Genomic DNA, 20,483 nt, shown 5'->3' with positions numbered 1-20,483 from the left:
TATTTACGGCCTCTGGTTTTGGACTCCCCACAAGTGGAGACATCTTCTCCACTCCTTTTCTTTTTCAGAAGATATTGTGGATTCTGCTCCCCCACTGTTTCTGGTTGGTCAATCCGTGACCTAATAACCCTCTGCCTAAAAATATTTCTCCGAAAAATTGTTCTTTTGTTGATGATTTAGATTTCTGCCCTCAAGTTACCAACTCACCGACCAATGGAAATAGCTTTCCCGATTTATCGAAACCTCTAATACTTTTGAACATCTCTATCAGATCAACAACAACAACTTGCATTTATATAGCGCCTTTAACATAGTGAAACATCCCAAGCAGCTTCACAGGAGTGTAATCAGACTAAATTTGACAAAAGATCTCCCCATAACTTCTCTGTTCTGAATGGAGTTACTCCCAGTCTCTCCTCTTAACTCAAGCATCTCCCCCACGTCCTTCCTCCTCCCCTGAAGGGGCGAACTCTTCGCTGGGTTTCGGGTTCCTGCCCCATTCCCCAATTACTGCCCCATTCCCCAATTCCTGCCCCACTCCCCTAATTCCTGCCCCATTCCCCAATTCCTGCCCCATTCCCCAATTCCTGCCCCACTCCCCTAATTCCTGCCCCATTCCCCAATTCCTGCCCCACTCCCCTAATTCCTGCCCCATTCCCCAATTCCTGCCCCACTCCCCTAATTCCTGCCCCATTCCCCAATTCCTGCCCCACTCCCCTAATTCCTGCCCCACTCCCCTAATTCCTGCCCCATTCCCCAATTCCTGCCCCATTCCCCAATTCCTGCCCCACTCCCCTAATTCCTGCCCCATTCCCCAATTCCTGCCCCACTCCCTAATTCCTGCCCCATTCCCCAATTCCTGCCCCATTCCCCAAAATCCTACCCCATTCTCCTAATTCCTGCCCCATTCCCCATACTCCTGCCCTATTCTCCTAAATCCTATCCTATTCCCTTAATTCCTCCCTTAATTCCAGCCCCATTTCCCATAATCCTACTATATTCCCCTAATTCTGGCCCCATTCCCCTAATTCTTTAGGAAAGATTTGAAGGCCTTAGAAAGAGTGCAGAAGAGATTTACTGGAATGATTCCAGGGATGAGGGACTTCAGTTACGTGGATAGACTGGAGAAGCTGGGGTTGTTCCCCTTAGAGCAGAGAAGGTTGCGAGGAGATTTGATCGAGGTATTCAAAATCATGAAGGGTCCAGACAGAGGAGATAGAGAGAAACTGTTCCCATTGGTGGAAGGGTCAAGAACCAGAGGACAGAGATTTAAGGCGATTGGCAAAAGAACCAAAGGTGACATGAGGAAAAACTTTTTTACACAGCGAGTGGTTAGGATCTGGAATGCACTGCCCGAGGGGGTGGTGGAGGCAGATTCAATCATGGCCTTTAAAAGGGAACTGGATAAATATTTGAAAAGAAAAAATTTGCAGGGCTACGGGGATAGGGCGGGGGAGTGGGACTAGCTGGATCGCTCTTGCATAGAGCCGGCACGGACTCGATGGGACGAACGGCCTCCTTCCGTGCTGTAAACCTTTCTATGATTCTATGAATTCCTGCACTATTCCCCTAAATCCAACCCCATTCCCCTAATTCTTGCCCCATTCCCCAGATCCATGCCACATTCCCCTAATTCCTGTCCCATTTCTCCCAATTCCTGTCCCATTTCTCCTGATTCCTGGCCCATTCCTGCCCTATTATTCCTCGATCCCTCCCTGGATGACTCACCTTTCAGTTTGGGAACCCTCAGATTGCACCAGGTAACAGGAAGTCATCCAGAAGACATCAATGAAATCGATGTATTGACGGGGTGTGATGAGTGGCAGAGTAGGGGCCATGTGCTGGGTATAGTTGAGAGCCAATTGGTGAATTAAGGCCATGACTTTAGTGATGACAGGGAGCAGCATCCAAATCTGAGCAATAGATTGACCTGGAGAGAGAAGGAGAAATGGCACCCATCACCCTGCAGATGTTGTAGCTGGCCTCAGTGTGTGAACTTCACACCGCTGCTCCACACCTGGGACATCCGCTGTTCGAAAGAAAGGACTTGCATTTCTCCAGCGTCTTTCACCACCTCAGGACGTCCCAAAGCGCATTACAGCCAATGAAGTACTTTAAAAGTGTAGTTACTGTTCTAATGTGGGCAACGTGGCAGCCAATTTGCGCACAGTAAGATCCCACCAACAGGAAAGAGATAAATGGGGATGTTGGTTGAGGGACAAATATTGCCCAGAACATTGGGGAGAACTCCCCCCTGCTCTTCTTCTAATAGTGTCCGGGGGACCTTTTACATCCACCTGAGAGCGCAGACGGGGCCTTGGTTTAATGTCTCATCCGAAAGACGGCACCTTCGACAGTGCAGCACTCCCTCAGTACTGACCCTCCGACAGTACAGCGCTCCCTCAGTACTGACCCTCCGACAGTGCAGCACTCCCTCAGCACTGACCCTCCGACAGTACAGCGCTCCCTCAGTACTGACCCTTCGACAGTGCAGCACTCCCTCAGTACTGACCCTCCGACAGTGCGGCGCTCCCTCAGCACTGACCCTCCGACAGTGCAGCGCTCCCTCAGCACTGACCCTCCGACAGTGCAGCGCTCCCTCAGTACTGACCCTCCGACAGTACAGCGCTCCCTCAGTACTGCCCCTCCAACAGTGCAGCGCTCCCTCAGTACTGACCCTCCGACAGTGCAGCGCTCCCTCAGCACTGACCCTCCGACAGTGCAGCGCTCCCTCAGTACTGCCCCTCCGACAGTGCAGCGCTCCCTCAGTACTGACCCTCCGACAGTGCAGCGCTCCCTCAGTACTGCCCCTCCGACAGTGCGGCGCTCCCTCAGTACTGACCCTCCGACAGTGCAGCGCTCCCTCAGTACTGCCCCTCCGACAGTGAAGCGCTCCCTCAGTACTGACCCTCCGACAGTGCAGCGCTCTCTCAGTACTGACCCTCCGACAGTGCAGCACTCCCTCAGCACTGACCCTCCGACAGTGCAGCACTCCCTCAGTACTGCCCCTCCGACAGTGCAGCGCTCTCTCAGTACTGACCCTCCGACAGTGCAGCGCTCTCTCAGTACTGACCCTCCGACAGTACAGCGCTCCCTCAGTACTGCCCCTCCGACAGTGCAGCGCTCCCTCAGTACTGACCCTCCGACAGTGCAGCACTCTCTCAGTACTGACCCTCCGACAGTGCAGCACTCCCTCAGCACTGACCCTCCGACAGTGCAGCACTCCCTCAGTACTGCCCCTCCGACAGTGCAGCGCTCCCTCAGTACTGACCCTCCGACAGTGCAGCGCTCCCTCAGTACTGACCCTCCGACAGCGCAGCGCTCCATCAGTACTGCCCCTCCGACAGTGCGGCGCTCCCTCAGTACTGACCCTCCGACAGTGCAGCGCTCCCTCAGTACTGCCCCTCCGACAGTGCGGCGCTCTCTCAGTACTGACCCTCCGACAGTGCAGCGCTCCCTCGGTACTGACCCTCCGACAGTGCAGCGCTCCCTCAGTACTGACCCTCCGACAGTGCAGCACTCCCTCAGTACTGAGATTCTGTGCTCAAGTCTCTGAAGTGGGAATTCTTTACCCCAAAAAGCTGTGGGCGCTGAGTCATTGAATACATTCAAGGCTGAGTTCGACAAATTTTTGATCAGCAAGGGAGTCAAAGGATATGGGGAAAGGGCGGGAAAGTGGAGTTGAGGTAAAAATCAGATTAGCCATGATATCATTGAATGGCGGAGCAGGGTCAAGGGGCTGAATGGCCTACTCCTGCTCCTATCTCTTATAGTCTTATGGTCATGCCTGAAGAGGTGACTGAAGTAGTGGACAGGGGAATGTCTATGGTTGTTATTTATATGGACTTCCAGAAGGCATTTGATAAAGTCCCTCATAAGAGACTGTTAGTTAAAGTTGAAGCTCATGGAATTGAGGGCAAATTATTGACCTGGTTCGGAAATTGGCTGAGCGGCAGGAGACAGAGAGTAGGGATAATGGGCAGGTACTCAAATTGGCAGGATGTGACTAGTGGAGTCCCACAGGGATCTGTCTTGGGGCCTCAACTATTCACTGTATTTATTAACGACTTAGATGACAAGATAGAAAGTCTCATATCCAGTTTGCCGATGACACAAAGATTGGTGGCATTGTAAGCAGTGTAGATGAAAACATAAAATTACAGAGAGCTATTAATAGGTTAAGTGAATGGGCAAAACTGCGGCAAATGGATTTCATTGTCGGCAAGTGTGAGGTCATCCACTTTGGATCAAAAAAGGATAGAACAGGGTACTTTCTAAATGGTAAAAAGCTCAAAACAGTGGAGATCCAAAGAGACTTAGGGTTCATGTACATAGAATCATTAAAATGTCATGGACGGGTACAGAAAATAATCAAAAAGGCAAATGGAATGCTGGCCTTTATATCTGGAGGACTGGAGTACAAGGGGGCAGAAGTTATGCTGCAGCTATACAAAACCCTGGTTAGACCGCACCTGGAGTACTGTGAGCAGTTCTGGGCACCGCACCTTCGGAAGGACATATTGGCCTTGGAGGGAGTGCAGCGTAGGTTTACTAGAATGATACCTGGACTTCAAGGGTTAAATTACGAGGAGAGATTACACAAACTAGGGTTGTATTCCCTGGAATTTAGAAGATTAAGGGGTGATTTGATCGAAGTTTTCAAGATATTAAGGGGAACTGATAGGGTAGATAGAGAGAAACTATTTCCGCTGGTTGGGGGTCTAGGACTCGGGCACATAATCTAAAAATTAGAGCCAGGACTTTCAGGAGTGATGTTGGGAAACATTCTACTCGCAAAGGGTGGTAGAAGTTTGGAACGCTCTTCTACAATCAGCATTTGATGCTAGCTCAGTTGTTAATTTTAAATCTGAGATTGATAGATTTTTGTTAACCAAAGGCATTAAGGGACATGGGGCTAAGGCGAGTATATGAAGTTAGGTCACAGATCAGCCATGATCTTATTGAATGGCGAAACAGAGAACAGGCTCGAGGGGCTGAATGGCCTCCTCCTGTTCCTATGTGAAGCACCAGAGGAAGGCAGAATCACAGCATCACAGGAACAGGAGCCCCTCGTGTCCCCCTTCTAATTCCCATTCAATTGGAATCTGTTTGTTATCTCCATTTACCGCTCCCGATCCCTCGATACCCCTTCCCATCTAAAATCTGTCAATCTCAGTCTTGAAATTTTAAATTGACCCCCAGCCTCAACAGCTGTTGGAGGGGGCAGGACAGGGGGGAGGGGGAGAGTACGGGGAGGGGGCAGGACAGGGGGGAGGGGGAGAGTACAGGGTGGAGGCAGGACAGGGGGAGGGGGAGAGTACGGGGAGGGGGCAGGACAGGGGGGAGGGGGAGAGTACGGGGAGGGGGCAGGACAGGGGGGAGGGGGAGAGTACGGGGAGGGGGCAGGACAGGGGGGAGGGGGAGAGTACGGGGAGGGGGCAGGACAGGGGGGAGGGGGAGAGTACGGGGAGGGGGCAGGACAGGGAGGAGGGGGAGGGGGAGAGTACGGGGTGGGGGCAGGACAGGGGGGAGGGGGAGAGTACGGGGAGGGGGCAGGACAGGGGGGAGGGGGAGAGTACGGGGAGGGGGCAGGACAGGGGGGGAGGGGGAGAGTACGGGGAGGGGGCAGGACAGGGGGGGAGGGGGAGAGTACGGGGAGGGGGCAGGACAGGGGGGAGGGGGCAGGACAGGGGGGAGGGGGAGAGTACGGGGAGGGGGCAGGACAGGGGGGAGGGGGAGAGTACGGGGAGGGGGCAGGACAGGGGGGGAGGGGGAGAGTACGGGGAGGGGGCAGGACAGGGGGGAGGGGGCAGGACAGGGGGGAGGGGGAGAGTACGGGGAGGGGGCAGGACAGGGGGGAGGGGGAGAGTGCGGGGTGGGGGCAGGACAGGAGAGAGTTCCAGATTTCTCCCCCTTTGTGTGAGGAAGTGATTCCCGACATCACCCCGAACGGCCTGGCTCTAATTTTAAGGTTCTGCCCCCTTGTTCTGGACTCCCCCCACCAGAGGAAATAGTTTCTCTCTATCGACCCTATCAAATCCTTTAATCATCTTAAACCCCTCGATTAGATCACCCCTTAATCTTCTAAACTCGAGGGAATACAAAGCCCAGTCTCTGCAACCTGTCCTCGTAATTTAACCCTTTTAGCCCCGGTATCATTCTGGTGAATCTGCTCCCCCTCCAAGACCAATATCTCCTTCCTGAGGGGTGGGGCCCAGAACTGAACTCAGTCTCCAGACTCTGACCCAAAGCTCTGAACAACTGGATCATCACCTTCCTCCCCTTTGTATCCCAGCCCCTGGTGAACCCTGGCCAGACATCAGACTGACCTTTGGTCCTGTTGAGTGTGGAGAGGTTCCCAAAGCCGAGGTGAGAGGCGGCGATCTGTGTGAGAGCTTGCTGGCTCCATGGCTCCCAGACATCGACAGAGCTGCAGTGAGCGAGGAGACGAGCCAGGTGTCCGGGAAGTCCGACTCGCAGTCCGAGAGGGTACCGGCCGCCCACATAGTCCAACAGTAAGACCAGGTGGAGGAACTGCCCCACCATCGAGAAAAACCTGGACACGGAGAGAGAGACTCAGTACGGGGAGGGGGCAGGAGAGGGGGAGGGGGAGAGTACGGGGTGGGGGCAGGAGAGGGGGTGAGGGGGCAGGAGAGGGGGGAGGATCCAGGACAGGGGGGAGGACCCAGGACAGGGGGGAGGATCCAGGACAGGGGGGAGGGGGGCAGGACAGGGGGGAGGGGGGCAGGACAGGGGGGAGGGGGGCAGGACAGGGGGGAGGGGGGCAGGACAGGGGGGAGGGGGGCAGGACAGGGGGGAGGGGGGCAGGACAGGGGGGAGGGGGCAGGACAGATGGGAGGGGGCAGGACAGGGGGGAGGGGGCAGGAGAGGGGGGAGGGGGCAGGAGAGGGGGAGGGGGCAGGTTAGGGAGGAAGGGGCAGGACAGTGGGGAGGGGAACGTCAGGGGTCAGGGGGCTGTACGGGAGACAGGGGAGAGTACAGATGGGAGGGGGTAGTACAGGGGGAGGGGACAGTACAGAGGGAGGGGGCAGGACAGAGGGAGGGGGCAGGACAGAGGGAGGGGGCATGACAGGGGGAGGGGGCATGACAGGGGAGGGGGCAGGACAGGGGGGAGGGGGACAGTAGAGGGGGAATGGACAGTAAGGTGGGCAGGGGCAGAACAGGGGGGGATGGGGCAGAACGGAGGAGGGGACAGTAAGGTGGGAGGGAGCAGTAGAGGGGGAGGGCGCAGGACTGGGGGAAGGGGCAGTAAGGGGGAGGAGAGAGTAAAGGGGGAGGGGGCAGGAAGGGGGGAGGGGATAGTCATGGGGGAGAGTAAAGGGGGAGGGGGCAGTACAGGGTGAGGGGAGAGTACAGGGGGAGGGGACAGTAAGGGGGCAGGGAAGAGTAAGGGGGGAGGGAAGAGTAAGGGGGGAGGGGAGAGTAAGGGGGAGGGGAGAGTAAGGGGGGAGGGAAGAGTAAGGGGGAGGGGAGAGTAAGGGGGGAGGGGACTGTAAGGGGGGGAGGGGAGAGTAAGGGGGAGGGGAGAGTAAGGGGGAGGGGAGAGTAAGGGGAGGGGAGAGTAAGGGGGGAGGGGACTGTAAGGGATGGGGGCAGCATAGGGGATCCTGGGCTTTATTAATAGAGGCATCGAATACAATAGCAAGGAAGTTATGCTAAACCTTTATAAAACACGGGTTAGGCCTGAGCTGGAGTATTGTGTTCAATTCTGGGCTCCACACTTTAGGAAGGATGTGAAGGCCTGAGAGAGGGTGCAGAGGAGATTTACTAGAATGATTCCAGTGATGAGGGACTTCAGTTATGTGGAGAGACTGGAGAAGCTGGGGTTGTTCTCCTTAGAGCAGAGAAGGTAAAGGGGAGATTTAATAGAGGTATTCAAAATTATGAGGTGTTTTGATGGAGTAAATAAGGAGAAACTGTTTCCAGTGGCAGGAGGGTCAGTAACCAGAGGACACGGATTTAAGGTGATCGGCAAAAGAATCAGAGGGGAGATGAGGAGAATTTTTTTATGCAGCGAGTTGTTCTGATCTGGAATGCGCTGCCTGAAAGGGCGGTGGAAGCAGATTCAATAATAACTTTCAAAAGGGAATTGGATAAATACTTGAAGGGAAAATTTGCAGGGCTCTGGGGAAAGAGCGGGGGAGTGGGACTAAATCAAAAGCAAAATACTGCAGATGCTGAGAATCTGAAATAAAAACAGAAAATGCTGGAAATCCTCAGCGAATCAGGCAGCATCTGTGCAGAAATGTTTCAAGTCAATGACCTCTCCTCAGAACTGGGGAGTGGGACTAATTGGACAGCTCTTTCAAAGAGCCAGCACAGGCACGATGGGCCGAATGGTTCATACGATAAGCTGTATGATTCTACAGTGGGGGAAAGGGGGACTCGATAATTGGGCGACCCAGTAGGACTCGAAGATGGAGGTAACTGGGACCGAGAACAGGGGGAGACAGTCCCCAAGGGTCAATAACCAGGGGGCATAGATTTAAAGTGATTGGTAGAAGGATTAGAGGGGAGCTGAGGAGAAATGTTTTCACCCAGAGGGTGGTGAGGGTCTGGAACTCACTGCCTGAGAGGGTGGGAGAGGCAGAAACCCTCAACTCATTTAAAAAGTACCTGGATGTGCACCTGAAGTGCTGAAACCTACAGGGCTACGGACCAAGTGCTGGAAAGTGGGATTAGGCTGGGCGGCTGTTTCTCGGCCAGCACAGACATGATGGGCCGAATGGCCTCCTTCTGTGCCGTAACTTTCTATGATTCTATGATAGTCAGACTCGAGAACAGGGTACGGGGGACAGGAGCACTGGGTGGGGGAGATAGTCAGACTCGAGAACAGGGTACAGGGGACTGGAGCACTGGGTGGGGGCGATAATCAGACTCGAGAACAGGGTACGGGGGACTGGAGCACTGGGTGGGGGAGATAGTCAGACTCGAGAACAGGGTACAGGGGACTGGAGCACTGGGTGGGGGCGATAATCAGACTTGAGAACAGGGTACGGGGGACTGGAGCACTGGGTGGGGGAGATAGTCAGACTCGAGAACAGGGTACAGGGGACTGGAGCACTGGGTGGGGGCGATAATCAGACTTGAGAACAGGGTACGGGGGACTGGAGCACTGGGTGGGGGAGATAGTCAGACTTGAGAACAGGGTACGGGGGACTGGAGCACTGGGTGGGGGAGATAGTCAGACTTGAGAACAGGGTACGGGGGACTGGAGCACTGGGTGGGGGAGATAGTCAGACTTGATTACTGGGGAAAGAAGAGGGATCGAGCACAAAGAGGGGGGGTGGAGGCAGAGAGGCTCGGAGTAGTTTGGGGCAGTAAATGCGGCCTTGTCAATGCTGCCCACATCCTGAGAATAAATTTACAAAGAGCTAGGAGGTTAGGAAGAGGCCTGTCATTAAACATTCTCCACCTACCTCTCCAGCACAACGTCTTCTTTCAAATTCCACGCCATGCTCCGGCTGGTGGCGAAGGCCTTTGCCAGCTGTTCCAGCTCACTGGCAGAGTAAAGCCCAGGGTATTTACCCTCCATCATCACATCACACAGGTCGTGGAACGTGTCCTGGCCCAGAGCCCCGTAGGCCACGATCACCGTGCACCGTCCTTGGACTCCGGCCTTGTAACTCGCTCGCTTGACCACCTCGGCCATCTCCGCCCTAGACATCTGACCACTGACCTCGAAGACCGTAGACATGGTGAGGTGTGCGGCCAGCCTGACCAATGTTTTCCGGCCGGTGCAGTGAGTGAGACCCAGCAGGGCGCAGTGGGACCTGGGGGTACACAGGGCTCGGTAGAGGCGGGCAAAGTGACACACTGCCTCCTTGAAGAAAATGATCTCGTGGTTGGTTTTATTCACCCGGTTCTGTTTCTGGACGATCTGTCGGAGTTGCTGGGCCAGAGTCTCGCTGCTCACCTCTCGGTATGGGTTCCACCTCGGCGAGTTCATTTGCTGCTTGGTGCTTGGACGCACTGCGCCTTTGCTGTAGATGAGGTCGCTCAGTGATTCTCCCGTCCGCATTAAGTGGAGTGGGACCAGCGGTCTTGTCATCTCTGATCTTTTGTGTCTCCTGCCACGGCCTCCGGATTTCAAATGCCTGCGTCTCACCTTGCCAGCTTTCTGCCTGGAACCTCCCCTTTCCTTTGGAGGGCTTGGCCATACAGTGACCTCTGACACCCCAGGCCCTCCACTGTCCACCACTGACGTGCTGGTTGTCTGATCCTCCGAGCCTAAAAGCGTCAAATCGGAAAAGACTGATTCCATTTCTACTGTTGCAAGGTTTCCAGCTGCCCAGTTTCCACCTTCAGATCCCCATTCCTCCTTCTGCAGAGTTTTCGATAATTGGCTTTGGGGCTCTGGACCGATGACATCATCAGCCGCTCCACCTTCCCCATGGGCCGGCTTTCCTCGTCCACTCGCACTCTGCGACTCCAGAGGTAATGGAAAGCTGTCCTGATGATATTCCAGTCTGGACGATTGGCTCGCCACAGTGAGCGTTATTGAGGGTTTATCTATTCTCCGCAGGAGCTCTGCACTTTCAGCATTCTCAACGTTCCGCGCACAAAAGTTAGTCTGAGCCACTGCCATTAGAGTCTGGCCCAGAGTCTCCCTGTCTTCCTCGGTCAGGAGACAATCGTAAAAGGTCCTCATGGACTCGTGTAGCCAGAGGTCAACGACGGTTTTAGTGACGATTAAAACGGAGGAAGATATCTGAGACTCAGACACATGAGGTCTCCTCTGGCTGGGCTTCTTCAGATTGGTGACAGAGGAGGGGTGCATCAGCAGGAGGCCATTCAACACCTTCCCAACATCGACCACCGAGAACAGGTAATGGGCGTGACTTGGAGACGGCTTCAACTTGTCTCTGACTTGTTGGTAGAGCTCGACTGTCGCGCAAACAAGGGCTTTGGCCAGCAGTGCGTGTCTGGTTAGTGTGTATGTAGGGAAATTGTTCAACCAGCCCAGTACACTGGGGGTGTATATGGCCATCAGCATGTCCTTGGTCATTGCTGGGAGTCCAAGCACGGTGAACAATCGGGTGAAACGAGACGAGATGAAACTCCTCGTCCCTCGGCACGGTGCACACGTAATAATGTAGTTGACACAAGCAGAGTGAAAGTACCTGAACTGGTGGCAGTTGGTGTCATAGGTGCCGTGGCAGGTCACCGAATGGCGAAAGGCCTCAATCACAGGCTGACAGCCTGAGCTTGGCTCTAGACAAGGTCAAAATTTAAACATAATGAGATTGAATCCGCGAACTCAAGTTTCCCTGAGTCTCCCCACACAACAGCTTCAAGAGATGCAGTCAAGCAATTAATAAGTTCTAGTTAGGGTTCGGAGGTCGGGAGTAGGAAGCAGATTAGGCCCTAGGTGGTGCTCATGACATTGAGGTCAGGAAGATTGGGACGTGGAGACTGGGGCGTGGGGATTGGGGGTTGGGGATTGGGGATTGGGGAATGGGGATTTGGGCGTGGGCATTAGGGCGTGGAGATTGGGGATTGGGGTGTGGAGATTGGGGATTGGGGTGTGGAGATTGGGGATTGGGGCGTGGAGATTGGGGATTGGGGCGTGGAGATTGGGGATTGGGGCGTGGAGATTGGGGATTGGGGCGTGGAGATTGGGGATTGGGGCGTGGAGATTGGGGATTGGGGCGTGGAGATTGGGGATTGGGGCGTGGAGATTGGGGATTGGGGCGTGGAGATTGGGGATTGGGGCGTGGGCATTGGGGCGTGGAGATTGGGGATTGGGGCGTGGGCATTGTGGATTGGGGATTGGGGCGTGGGGTTCGGGGCGTGGGGATTGGGGCATGGGCATTGGGGATTGGGGCATGGGCATTGGGGCGTGGGCATTGGGGCGTGGGCATTGGGGATTCGGGCGTGTGGATTGGGGATTGGGACGTGGGGCGTGGGGATTGGAGATTGGGGTGTGGGCATTGGGGCGTGTGGATTGGGGAGTGCGGAGTGGGGATTGGGATGTGGGGATTGGGGCGTGGGGATTGGGGATTGGGGACTGGGGTGTGGGGATTGGGGCATGGAGATTGGGGCGTGGAGATTGGGGCGTGGGGATTGGGGCGTGGGGATTGGGGAGTGGGGATTGGGGAGTGGGGATTGGGGACTGGGGATTGGGGACTGGGGATTGGGGCGTGGAGATTGGGGATTGGGACGTGGAGATTGGGGATTGGGCATTGGGGCGTGGGGATTGTGGATTGGGGCGTGGGTATTGGGGCGTGGGCATTGGGTCGTGGGCATTGGGGCGTGGGGATTGGCACGTGGGGCATGGGGATTGGAGATTGGGGCGTGGAGATTGGGGATTGGGATTGGGGCGTGGGGATTGGGGCGGGGGATTGGGGCGGGGGATTGGGGATTGGGGATTGGGATGTGGGGATTGGGGATTGGGGATTGGAGATTGGGATGTGGGGATTGGGAACTGGGGATTGGGGAGTGGGGATTGGAGATTGGGATGTGGGGCGTGGGGATTGGGGATTGGGGATTGGGATGTGGGGATTGGGGATTGGGGATTGGAGATTGGGATGTGGGGATTGGGAACTGGGGATTGGGGATTGGGGTGTGGAGATTGGGATGTGGGGCGTGGGGATTGGGGATTGGGGAGTGGGGATTGGGATGTGGGGAGTGGGGATTGGGGATTGGGGATTGGGATGTGGGGATTGGGGATTGGGGATTGGAGATTGGGATGTGGGGAGTGGGGATTGGGGATTGGGGATTGGGATGTGGGGATTGGGGATTGGGGTGTGGAGATTGGGATGTGGGGCGTGGGGATTGGGGATTGGGGAGTGGGGATTGGGATGTGGGGATTGGAGATTGGGGTGTGGGGATTGGGGCGTGGGGATTGGAGATTGGGGAGTGGGGATTGGGATGTGGGGATTGGGAACTGGGGATTGGGGAGTGGGGATTGGAGATTGGGGAGTGGGGATTGGGATGTGGGGATTGGGGACTGGGGATTGGGGAGTGGGGATTGGGAAGTAGGGAGTGGGGAGTGGGGATTGGGGATTGGGGAGTGGGGATTGGGATGTGGGGATTGGGGAGTGGGGATTGGAGATTGGGGAGTGGGGATTGGGGAGTGGGGATTGGGAAGTAGGGAGTGGGGAGTGGGGATTGGGGATTGGGGAGTGGGGATTGGGATGTGGGGATTGGGGAGTGGGGATTGGAGATTGGGGAGTGGGGATTGGGATGTGGGGATTGGGGACTGGGGATTGGGGAGTGGGGATTGGGGAGTGGGGATTGGGGACTGGGGATTGGAGATTGGGGACTGGGGACTGGGGATTGGAGATTGGGGCGTGGGGATGTGGTGGACTGAGCATGTGTGTGTTTTCCTGCAATATGTATGGCAGTGGGATAACAAATCAGAAAAGGATGAATAAACATAGAATCATAGAAAATAGGAGCAAGAGTAGGCCATTCGGCCCTTCGGGCCTGCTCCCCCATTCAAAATGATCATGGCTGATCGTCTAACTCAGTACCCTGTTCCCGCTTTTCCCCCATATCCCTTGATCCCTTTAGCATTAAGAAATATATCTATCTCCTTCTTGAATACATCAAATGACTTGGCCTCCACTGAAGAAATTTCTCCTCATCTCGGTTCTAAATGGCATTCCCCGTATCCTGAGACTGTGACCCCTGGTTCTGGACTCCCCAGCCATCGGGAACATCCTCCCTGCATCTAGTCTGTCTAGTCCTGTTAGAATTTTATATGTTTCGATGAGATCACCTCTCATTCTTCTAAACTCTAGTGAACATAGGCCTAGTCGACCCAATCTCTCCTCATACGTCAGTCCTGCCATCCCAGGAATCAGTCTGGTAAACCTTCGTTGCACTCCCTCCATGGCAAGGACATCCTTCCTCAGATAAGGAGACCAAAACTGCACACAATACTCCAGATGTGGTCTCACCAAGGCCCTGTATAACTGCAGTAAGAGTAATGTTGTGTGATTCAGGAAGGATGTGAAGGCCTTAGAGAGGGTACAGAAGAGATTTACTGGAATGATTCCAGTGATGAGGGATTTCAGTTACGTGGAGAGACTGGAGAAGCTGGGGTTGTTCTCCTTAGAGCAGAGAAGGTTAAGGGGAGATTTAATATTCAAAATCATGAAGGGTTTTGATAGAGTAAATAAGGAGAAACTGTTTCCAGGGGCAGGAGGGTCGGTAACCAGAGGACACAGATTTAAGGTGATCGGCAAAAGAATCAGAGGGGGAGAGGAGGAGAATTTTTTTTACGCAGTGAGTTGTTCTGATCTGGAATGCGCTGCCTGAAAGGGCGGTGGAAGCAGATTCAATAATAACTTTCAAAAGGGAATTGGAGAAATACTTGAAGGGAAAAATTTTGCAGGGCTCTGGGGAAAGAGCAGGGAGTGGGACTAATTGGATAGCTGTTTCAAAGAGCCGGCACAGGCACGATGGGCCAAATGGCCTCCTTCTGTGCTGTAAGATTCTATGTTTGGAGACATGAGCAGGTGGAATAAAAATAAGTCACCGTTTCTTAACCAATCAGAAAGGAGAAAAGTATTACCACCACAGACACAATAACCTGGTGACTGGAGGTCAGAGGTTGCAGAGAAAGTACCTGCCTGACCGCTAGTATTTCTGGGTCAGTGAGACGGAGGTTCTCCCGTACGACCGTCCCTATTCCCTGCTCTACGCCCTAAGCCCGCACTACGCCCTGAGCCCGCTCGCACTACGCGCTGAGCTCGCTCGCACTACGCCCTGAGCTCGCTCGCACTACGCCCGCTTGCACTATACCCTCGCCTGCCCGCACTATACCCTACGCCCACCCGCACTATACCCTATGCCTGCCCGCACTACGCCCTACGCCCGCCCGCACTATACCCTGTGCCCGCCCGCACTATACCCTACGCCCGCCCGCACTATACCCTACGCCCACCCGCACTATGCTGGCCCACACTACACCCTATGCCTGCTCGCACTACGCCCTGAGCCTGCCCGCACTATACCCTACGCCCACCCGCACTATACCCTACGCCCACCCGCACTATGCTGGCCCACACTACACCCTATGCCTGCTCGCACTACGCCCTGAGCCCGCCCGCACTATACCCTGTGCCCGCCCGCACTATACCCTACGCCCGCCCGCACTATACCCTACGCCCACCCGCACTATGCTGGCCCACACTACACCCTATGCCTGCTCGCACTACGCCCTGAGCCCGCCCGCACTATACCCTACGCCCGCCCACACTATACCCTGTGCCCGCCCGCACTATACCCTACGCCCACCCGCACTATACCCTACGCCCGCCCGCACTATACCCTACGCCCGCCCGCACTATACCCTACGCCCACCCGCACTATACCCTACGCCCGCCCGCACTACACCCTACGCCCGCCCGCACTATGCCCTACGTCCGCCTGCACTATTCCCACCATCTGCCCGCACTATACCCTACGCCCGTCCACAGTCGCCCGAGATGTGGTATGTCTGAGTCCGGACAGGGCCTGAGGAAAAACTCCAGAACTGATGGAGGCAAAGGGAATGTGATCGATTACCTGAAATCTCTTACCTTGAGGCTCCTTTACGAAGGTTTTGAGCCATTTTTAATCTCTGTGCCCGAGGAATGTCTCGGATTCACCCCGAAAGGAGCGACTTTCTGCTCTCTGATGGAGGGTAAACGAACCAGCGGCCTGTCTTGTCTCCATAGATGGCCCTGTCCCTGCTATTCCACCCCCCGATCCATCATTCCCCACTGTTCCCGATCTCCTTTACTCCAACCTCCCCCCCGATCCATCATTCCCCACTCATAAAATCATAGAATCATAGAAGTTTACAACATGGAAACAGGCCCTTCGGCCCAACATGTCCATGTCGCCCAGTTTATACCACTAAGCTAGTCCCAATTGCCTGCACTTGGCCCATATCCCTCTATACCCATCTTACCCATGTAACTGTCCAACCCCACCCACCGTCTCCCCGACCCCACCCACCCACCGGTGGGGTTGGGGAGACGGTGGGTGGGGTTGGGTTGGGGAGACGGTGGGTGGATGGGGTTGGGGAAACGGTGGGTGGGTGGGGTTGGGGAGACGGTGGGTGGGTGGTGTTGGGGAGACGGTGGGTGAGGTTGGGGAGACGGTGGGTGGGGTTGGGGAGACGGTGGGTGGGGTTGGGGAGACATTGGGTGGGGTTGGGGAGACGGTGGGGGGGGTTGGGGAGACATTGGGTGGGGTTGGGGAGACGGTGGGTGGGGTTGGGGAGACGGTAGGTGGGTGAGGTTGGTGAGACGGTGGGTGGGTGGGGTTGGGGAGACGGTGGGTGGGGTTGGGGAGGCGGTGGGTGGGTGGGGTTGGGGAGACGGTGGGTGGGGTTGGGGAGGCGGTGGGTGGGTGGGGTTGGGGAGACGGTGGGTGGGTTTGGGGAGACAGTGGGTGGGATTAGGGAGACGGTGGGTGGATGGGGTTGGGGAAACGGTGGGTGGGTGGGGTTGGGGAGACGGTGGGTGGGTTTGGGGAGACAGTGGGTGGGATTGGGGAGACGGTGGGTGGATGGGGTTGGGGAAACGGTGGGTGGGTGGGGTTGGGGAGACGGTGGGTGGGGTTGGGGAGACGGTGGGTGGGGTTGGGGAGACGGTGGGTGGGTGGGGTTGGGGAGACGGTGGGTGGGGTTGGGGAGACGTTGGGTGGGTGGGGTTGGGGAGACGGTGGGTGGGTTTGAGGAGACAGTGGGTGGGATTGGGGAGACGGAGGGTGGGTGGGGTTAGGGAGACGGTGGGTGGGGTTGGGGAGACGTTGGGTGGGTGGGGTTGGGGAGACGGTGGGTGGGTTTGAGGAGACAGTGGGTGGGATTGGGGAGACGGAGGGTGGGTGGGGTTGGGGAGACGGTGGGTGGGTGGGGATGGGGAGACGGTGGGTGGGGTTGGGGAGACGGTGGGTGGGGTTGGGGAGACGGTGGGTGGGTGGGGTTGGGGAGACGGTGGGTGGGTGGGGTTGGGGAGACAGTGGGTGGGGTTGGGGAGACGGTGGGTGGGGTTGGGGAGACGGCGGGTGGGTGGGGTAGGGGAGACTGTGGGTGGGGTTGGGGAGACGGTGGATGGGTGGGGTTGGGGGGACGGTGGGTGAGGTTGGGGAGACGGTGGTGGGTGGGGTTGGGGAGACGGTGGTGGGTGGGGTTGGGGGGACGGTGGGTGGGGTTGGGGAGACGATGGGTGGGGCTGGGGAAACGGTGGGTGGGGCTGGGGAGACGGTGGGTGGGTGGGGTTGGGGAGACGGTGGGTGGGGTTGGGGAGACGGTGGGTGGGTGGGGTTGGGGAGACGGTGGGTGGGGTTGGGGAGACGGTGGGTGGGGTTGGGGAGACGGTGGGTGGGTGGGGTTGGGGGGACGGTGGGTGGGTGGGGTTGGGGAGACGGTGGGTGAGTGGGGTCGGTGAGATGGTGGGTGGGGTTGGGGAGACGGTGGGTGGGTGGGGTTGGGGAGACGGTGGGTGGGGTTGGGGAGACGGTGGGTGGGTGGGGTTGGGGAGACGGTGGGTGGGTGGGGTTGGGGAGACGGTGGTGGGTGGGGTTGGGGGGACGGTGGGTGCGTGGGGTTGGGGGGACGGTGGTGGGTGGGGTTGGGGGGACGGTGGGTGGGTGGGGTTGGGGGGACGGTGGGTGGGGTTGGGGAGATGGTGCTGGGTGGGGTTGGGGGTACGGTCGGTGGGATTGGGGAGACGGTGGGTGGGTGGGGTTGGGGGGACGGTGGGTGGGGTTGGGGAGACGGTGGTGGGTGGGGTTGGGGAGACGGTGGTGGGTGGGGTTGGGGGGACGGTGGGTGGGGTTGGGGAGACGGTGGGTGGGTGGGGTTGGGGGGACGGTGGGTGGGTGGGTTTGGGGGGACGGTGGGTGGGTTGGGGAGACGGTGGGTGGGGTTGGGGGGACGGTGGGTGGGTGGGGTTGGGGGGACGGTGGGTGGGGTTGGGGAGACGGTGGGTGGGGTTGGGGGGACGGTGGGTGGGTGGGGTTGGGGGGACGGTGGGTGGGTGGGGTTGGGGAGACGGTGGGTGGGGTTGGGGAGACGGTGGGTGGGTGGGGTTGGGGGGACGGTGGGTGGGTGGGGTTGGGGAGGCAGTGGGTGGGTGGGGTTGGGGGGACGGTGGTGGGTGGGGTTGGGGAGGCGGTGGGTGGGTGGGGTTGGGGGGACGGTGGTGGGTGGGGTTGGGGGGACGGTGGTGGGTGGGGTTGGGGGGACGGTGGTGGGTGAGGTTGAACTATGAATCAGGGTTGGGTGTGTTGGATCTTTCTCTGTTTTGAACATAGTGCTGGCCGTTCACTCACTGAAGGGAGCAGTGTGGAGATCGTCCAGGAAGAAGAGGAGGTTGGTTTTGCTGCCTGGTCGGACCGTGTGGGGCTGGGCCCTTTGCTGTTGGCCGGTTGGGAAGACTCTCTCCATCACGTGGCTCCGGATCTGCCTGGGCCTGGTGTTGGGGCTGATTGGAAGGCGGAGCATGGTGGGGCAGGCGATTAACCGTTTGACTGCCTGTACGAAGCTGGTCTTCCCTGAGAGCGACTCCCCAACCAGCAGGACAGACTGTCCCGACAACAGGAGCAGCTCCAGTAACTGCACATACTTCTCCAGCTGCAAAACAAACAGGAACTTTCAGCACCGGTTATTTGAAGTGGGTGTTGATTGTCTGTCTGTTACCGAAAAGGAAGAAAGGATTTCCATTTCGACAGCACCTTTCACCACCTCAGGACGTCCCAAAGCGCTTTACAGCCAATGAAGTACTTTTTGAAGTGTAGTCACTGTTGTAATGTAGGAAGCACAGCAGCCAATTTGTGCACAGCAAGATCCCACAAACAGCAATGTGACAATGACCAGATCATCTGTTTTAGTGATATTGGATGAGGGATAAATATTGGCCCCGGGACACTCCCCTGCTTTTCTTTCAGTAGTAGTTATGGGATCTTTTACATCCACCTGACAGGGCAGACTGGGCCTCAGTTTAACGTCTCATCCAAAAGACGGCACCTCTGACAGTGCAGCGCTCCCTCAGTACTGACCCTCCGACAGTGCGGCGCTCCCTCAGTACTGACCCTCCGACAGTGCGGCGCTCCCTCAGTACTGACCCTCCGACAGTGCAGCGCTCCCTCAGTACTGACCCTCCGATAGTGCAGCGCTCCCTCAGTACTGACCCTCCGACAGTGCAGCGCTCCCTCAGTACTGACGCTCCGACAGTGCGGCGCTCCCTCAGTACTGACCCTCCGACAGTGCGGCGCTCCCTCAGCACTGCACTGGAATTTCAGCCTAGATTTTGTATTTAAGTCCCAGAGTGGGACTTGAATCCACAACATTCTGAGTCAGAGGCCAGAGTCTGCCCACTGAGCCACGACTGACACCAATCACTGTGCCTGCTCTGTGCAGCAGAGTGTTTCTTTATGCTCTATGCAGTGGACAGATTTGGAAAAAGAACTTTTTGCGATTATACCTTGTCCTAATCACGCTGCTCAGAAATATACCAAAGCACTTCGTCGACAATGAATAACACTGGAGTGCAATAATTGCAGATTTGTGGAGAAAAGCAGCTGCCATTTTGTGCACAGCGAGATCCCACAAACAGCAATGACACGAGCGGCCGGTTATTCATCTCATTGTGTTGATGGGATCTTGCTTTTGGTGGTGTTATTTGAGGGAGGAGTGTTGGCCCAGGGCACCGGCTAAACTCCCTGGTCTTCAAATGGTGCTATGGGATCTTTCACATCCACCAGAACAGGCAGGCTCAGTTTAACTCAGTGCAACGCTCCCACAGTACTGGACTGGGTGCCAGCCTAAATTATGTCCTGAAGTCCTGGACTGGGGCTTGACCCCTTCTTGTTCATCATAGAAACATAGAAAATTTACAGCACAGAAGGAGGCCATTCGGCCCATCGTGTCTGCTCCAGCTGAAAAAAAGCCACCCAGCCTAATCCCACTTTCCAGCACTTGGTCCGTAGCCCTGTAGGTTACAGCACTTCAAGGGCACATCCAACTACTTTTTAAATGAGTTGAGGGTTTCTGCCTCTCCCACCCTTTCAGGCAGTGAGTTCCAGACCCCCACCACCCTCTGGGTGATTTTTATTTCCTCAGCTCCCCTCTAATCCTTCTACCAATCACTTTAAATCTATGACCCCTGGTTATTGACCCCTCCGCTAAGGGAAATAGGTCCTCCCTATCCACTCTATCTTGTCCCCTCATAATTTTATACACCTCAATTAAATCTCCCCTCAGCCTCCTCTGTTCCAAAGAAAACAGTCCCAGCCTATCCAATCTTTCCTCATAGCTAAAATTCTCCAGTCCTGGCAACATCCTCGTAAATCTCCTCTGCACCCTCTCTACTGTAATCATATCTTTCCTGTAATGTGGTGACCAGAACTGTGCACAGTACTCAAGCTGTGGCCTAACCAGTGTTTTATACAGTTCCAGCATAACCTCCCTGCTCTTATATTCTATGCCTCGGCTAATAAAGGAAAGTATCCCATATGCC

At 56.3% G+C, this 20,483-nt stretch overlaps 1 protein-coding gene across 1 annotated transcript in view; it reads right to left on the bottom strand.

Moving 5' to 3' along the window:
- LOC137322620 (dynein heavy chain domain-containing protein 1-like) overlaps positions 1–20,483 on the bottom strand; it is a 142,094-nt gene that overhangs the window by 76,912 nt on the left and 44,699 nt on the right. The window contains exons 7-10 of the mRNA XM_067985527.1: positions 18,298–18,598; positions 9,441–11,235; positions 6,330–6,556; positions 1,729–1,930 (exon numbers count right to left, since the gene is read on the bottom strand). Of these exons, the coding sequence (XP_067841628.1) occupies positions 1,729–1,930; positions 6,330–6,556; positions 9,441–11,235; positions 18,298–18,598 (2,525 nt within the window). The remainder of the gene's footprint in view (positions 1–1,728; positions 1,931–6,329; positions 6,557–9,440; positions 11,236–18,297; positions 18,599–20,483) is intronic.

This window comes from Heptranchias perlo, chromosome 6 (genome assembly GCF_035084215.1).
Source record: "Heptranchias perlo isolate sHepPer1 chromosome 6, sHepPer1.hap1, whole genome shotgun sequence".
NCBI classification, from domain to species: domain Eukaryota; kingdom Metazoa; phylum Chordata; class Chondrichthyes; order Hexanchiformes; family Hexanchidae; genus Heptranchias; species Heptranchias perlo.
This window is presented reverse-complemented; position numbering and strand designations above follow the sequence as displayed.